This window comes from Cherax quadricarinatus, unplaced genomic scaffold, assembly GCF_038502225.1.
Source record: "Cherax quadricarinatus isolate ZL_2023a unplaced genomic scaffold, ASM3850222v1 Contig2960, whole genome shotgun sequence".
NCBI classification, from domain to species: domain Eukaryota; kingdom Metazoa; phylum Arthropoda; class Malacostraca; order Decapoda; family Parastacidae; genus Cherax; species Cherax quadricarinatus.
Genome location: NW_027197986.1, coordinates 17,508 through 22,500, shown reverse-complemented (window position 1 = coordinate 22,500; position 4,993 = coordinate 17,508). Strand labels below are relative to the sequence as shown.

Here is a 4,993-nt window from a genome sequence, read left to right as displayed (position 1 = left end):
GTTAGATTAGATTAGGTAGAGTTAGATTACAGTATGTTAGGGTAAGTTAGCTCTGTGTAGGTTAAATAAACAATTATAAAAAATACGGCAGCGACACTTACGGACAACTTTGTGACCGTAGAAATATGAACCGTTTATTTCCGCACGTCGTGTGAAAATGGGTTTAATAATGAGTGTCGAAGTCATGGGATGACAATTGGGTTGATAATGATAATGTTGGTGTTGAATGGGGAAGATGGTGATGATCATGTGCGGTGACAAGAATGATAAATATATTGATATTAGTGATTATAAGATAATTTTCTGCAGCCTAGCCCCGAGCTGCGTTGCATGCAAAATTATTATTTTTACGAAATTCCTGAAGAAAGCTATAAATCATTAAGGCTATACAGTGCCTGGGGTACTGAAGATAATAAAGTTTGATCGAAGAAATGGGAGAGTAGCTACAATTCCTGGGATCAAGAGCCCTTCATCTACAAGGCTCCTTCCTTGAAGGGCGTAAATATACCTGTGTTCATTAATGGTAACACTCGCTCCAGCAGCTGAGAATGTAACTTAAGCTGATAACACTCGTTCCATTCGATGACAAAAAATGTCTCATCTAGATAAACTGGTTGATAAAAATCGGCCTCTGCTAGTATACTTACTTTATTGGCTAATAGCAGTCAGTCTCAGCTGGTACCAATAATTCCCTCAACTAGCAAGAATCAACCTCACCTGATAACTCTACCAGCTAACACCAGCAACAGCGTGGTTTCTTCAGGGATGCTTACGTCAAATAAACATTTTGATGTCAGAAAGAGAACCAACTTACGAGGAGAGGTTAAGATAAATCAAGCTGACGACACTGGAGAACAGGAGGGAAAGAGGAGACATGATAACAACATATAAAATACTGAGAGGAATTGACAAGGTGGATAGGGACAGAATGTTTCAGAGATCGGACACAGCAACAAGGGGTCATAAATGGAAGTTTAAAACTCAGATGAGTCACAGGGATGTTAGGAAGTATTTCTTCAGTCATAGATTGTCAGGAAGTGAAACAATCTGGACACACACATACACACACACTCTATGAATCGATCCCTGCAACCACAATTAGGTGAGTACACACACACACACACTTCCCCACCATTATTTGTTCGACTGGTGAAACCCGGGTAAAAATCTAGGCAGCGCATCCCTGCTACTCGCTAAATCCTCTTTACTTCTCACGAATTCTTCTTTCACAAGGTAATGTATTGACGCCTCTTCATCAGGGCTCCTCACATTTTTAACAGCAGCACTCCAGTACTCTAATATTTAGGCTTAGCTCCAGCACCTGCAGTCTGTATACAGACAAGCTGCCTTCACTGTTGCAGGATCATTCTTTAGTACTTGCAGTCAGTATACTGACAAGTTTCCTTATGTGTTGCCAGATCATTCTTCAACACCTGCAGTGAGCAAACAAGTTACCTTCTCTGTTACAGCATAATTCTTGAACACTGCAGACACTGCAGAGGTACCTTCACTGTTGTATCTTCATATTATCAACAATATTAGCAACATCTCTATAGACAAACGATGTCTTCGCTTTTGAATGCTAATGCTTATTGAGAAATATCTCACCATCTTCATCTGGGGATGATTCTCATGATTCCCGTTTGACTCTGGATGAACATTTAAAAACGCTTCCTTAACATCGGCTAAAGAAAACTTATCAGAGGCATCCGTTCTATTGACAAAATAACTCTCATCTGAAAGACTTCAGGACTTTTTCACCAAAAACCCGAACTTCGGAACTTTGCGACGACGAACTGGTCGGTTCTGGACCATTGTAAAGCAATAAGTGAATTCTTCCGGTCACGGCACCGTGATATTTTTATTGTCTATTCCTGGTCTAATTTTAATCGAAGCACAAATGATTACAGGTGTTTGAATGCTAACCTTCTCTGCTTCTCTTGAATTTGTGTTGTGATATTTTCCTCACAGTCTGTCTCTACATGCGAGTGTCTTTTTCTCTTAGTCTTTATAAACCTCAATACTCACCTATTTTGTGGTTGCAGGGGTCGAGTCACAGCTCCTGGCCCCGCCTCTTCGCTGGTTGCTACTAGATATGTGTGTATGTACTCACCTATTTGTACTCACCTATTTGTACTCACCTATTTGTGGTTGCAGGGGTCGAGTCACAGCTCCTGGCCCCGCCTCTTCACTGATTGCTACTAGGTCCTCTCTCTCCCTGCTCCATGAGCTTTATCATACCTCGCCTTAAAACTATGTATGGTTCCCGCCTCCACTACTTCACTTTCTAGGCTATTCCATGGCTTGACTACTCTATGACTGAAGAAATACTTCCTAACATCCCTTTGATTCATCTGAGTCTTCAACTTCCAATTGTGACCTCTTGTGTCTGTGTCCCATCTCTGGAACATCCCGTCTTTGTCCACCTCGTTTATTCCGCGCAGTATTTTATATGTCGTTATCATGTCTCCCCTGACCCTCCTTGCCTCCAGTGTCGTCAGGCCGATTTTCCTCAACCTTTTTTCGTAGGACAATCCCCGTAGCTCTGGGACTAGTCTTGTTGCAAACCTTTGCACTTTCTCTAATTTCTTGACGTGCTTGACTAGGTGTGGATTCCAAACTGGTGCTGCATACTCCAGTATGGGCCTGACGTAAATGGTATACAGAGTCTTGAACGAATTTCTTTCCCTCGTTTGGCACTGAAGAAAAAAGTCCTACAGACCTGTCATTTCCTTGGAGATTTAGTTGATCAGGTTTTCTGCCATGTTGTCTTCCCGTTAAACACTGGTGCAGTTGATATGGAGGTCTTGGAGAAAATTATGAATGGTATACATTGGAAGATGGCCTAAAGATCTCTAAAGACACTGGAAAGCCATTAATGCTTATCATCCACAAGTCTTGGTGTGGAGCATGTAAAGCATTTAAGCCCAAGTTTGCCGAATCTAGTGAAGCATTACAACTAAGCAAGAATTTTGTTATGGTTAACACTATAGATGATGAAGAACCAAAGGAAGACAAGTATGCACCTGATGGAGGATACATTCCACGCATTCTCTTTCTTGACTCCCAAGAAGAAGTACAACAAAGTATCTACAACAAGAAAGGCAATCCAACATATAAGTTTTACTACTATGATGATAAAACTGTTGTTGACTCAATGAAAGAGGCACTTGAAGAGTTGGGATCACAAACTGTAAAACCATTCGAGACGTTGGAATCACAAACTGTACAACCAGTTGAGGTGTTGGAAATGCAAACTGTTAAACCAGTTGAGGTGTTGGAAACGCAAACTGTAAAAGCCGACGAACTTTAAATGCCTGTTAATAACATAGGAAATGCTCTCTAGTAGTAAGAAAAAGTGATGCAATGATTTTTGTTTTTCTAAGTGTTAATTGATTTTAATTGATTATATAATTCATTATGGATATTTCGTGTACAAAGCATTACTTTACTAATGTTATATTAGGCTAAAAAATATCTTTCACTAAATGCTATCAGACATGTCAGCATTTTATTATCACATGTATTAGCAGTTTGGAGGGATATGTTGTGTAGCTTTATACGTATATGCTTCTAAACTGTTGTGTTCTGAGCACCTCTGCAAAAACAGTGATTATGTGTGAGTGAGGTGAAAGTGTTGAATGATGATGAAAGTATTTTCTTTTTGGGGATTTTCTTTCTTTTTGGGTCACCCTGCCTCGGTGGGGGACGGCCGACTTGTTAAAAAAAAAAAAATGTATTATTAATTGCTGAGGTGTCTTGAGAAGTGATAACAGATATAGGGGTTGCATTTACTGAGAATTGAGTTACAGGGAAAGATGTAAAATAAAGTTGTAAAGTTGCTATAAAGAAAAAGCTGTGGTTAAGAAAATGCATTTAATTGATTGCTGTATATCACTGTAGGTGCAACATCGTGTGTAGGCTCATCCGTACACTGGATCTTATATAAAATACAGGCTCTCCTCACTCAGCGACGTACTCGTTAACTGACGACTTGGACTTATGACGGGCTCCCTGGCCAGTATGCATGCTTAATGTACATGTATATTAGAGTTGATTTCCTCTATTCTGATATTACACTACTGTATAAACATTGCTGCACTCTAACAGCACCTTTCATGGCAGGTGAAATTGCCGACCTAGAAAATGTACAGAGAACTTTCACGGCGCGCATAACGGAGATAAAACACCTCAATTACTGGGAGCGCTTGAGGTTTCTAAACCTGTATTCCCTGGAACGCAGGAGGGAGAGATACATGATTATATACACCTGGAAAATCCTAGAGGGACTAGTACCGAACTTGCACACGAAAATCACTCACTACGAAAGCAAAAGACTTGGCAGACGATGCACCATCCCCCCAATGAAAAGCAGGGGTGTCACTAGCACGTTAAGAGACCATACAATAAGTGTCAGGGGCCCGAGACTGTTCAACTGCCTCCCAGCACACATAAGGGGGATTACCAACAGACCCCTGGCAGTCTTCAAGCTGGCACTGGACAAGCACCTAAAGTCAGTTCCTGATCAGCCGGGCTGTGGCTCGTACGTTGGTTTGCGTGCAGCCAGCAGCAACAGCCTGGTTGATCAGGCGCTGATCCACCAGGAGGCCTGGTCACAGACCGGGCCGCGGGGGCGTTGACCCCCGAAACTCTCTCCAGGTAAACTCCAGGTAATCCTTACTGAGGTATCGGAACGCTATCCGTAGGTTTGCCAGGCGCCCGTATGCTGCAGCAGTTATCTGATTGATGTGCGCCTCGGGAGATATGCTCGGTGTTATACTCACCCCCAGATCTTTTTCCTTGAGTGAGGTTTGCAGACTTTGGCCGTCTAAACTATATTGTGTCTGCGGTCTTCTTTGCCCTTCCCCAGTCTTCATGACTTTGCATTTGGCAGGGTTAAACTCAAGGAGCCAGTTGCTGGACCAGGCTTGTAGCCTGTCCAGGTCTCTTTGTAGTCCTGCCTGATCCTCATCCGACTTGATTCTTCTCTTTA

General features: G+C 42.0%; 1 protein-coding gene across 1 annotated transcript; it reads left to right on the top strand.

The window, feature by feature from the left end:
• Nucleotides 1-2,805: 2,805 nt before the first annotated feature.
• On the top strand, nucleotides 2,806-4,053 carry LOC128686753 (thioredoxin domain-containing protein 12). Its single transcript, XM_053773791.2, has one exon. The coding sequence runs from the start codon at nucleotides 2,879-2,881 to the stop codon at nucleotides 3,311-3,313; it is 435 nt and encodes a 144-aa protein (XP_053629766.1). The 5' UTR covers nucleotides 2,806-2,878; the 3' UTR covers nucleotides 3,314-4,053.
• Nucleotides 4,054-4,993: the final 940 nt, after the last annotated feature.

Excerpts from the sequence above, each read along its gene's own strand:
- LOC128686753 (XM_053773791.2), top strand. The coding sequence starts at position 2,879 with ATGCTTATCATCCACAAGTCTTGGTGTGGAGCATGTAAAGCATTTAAG.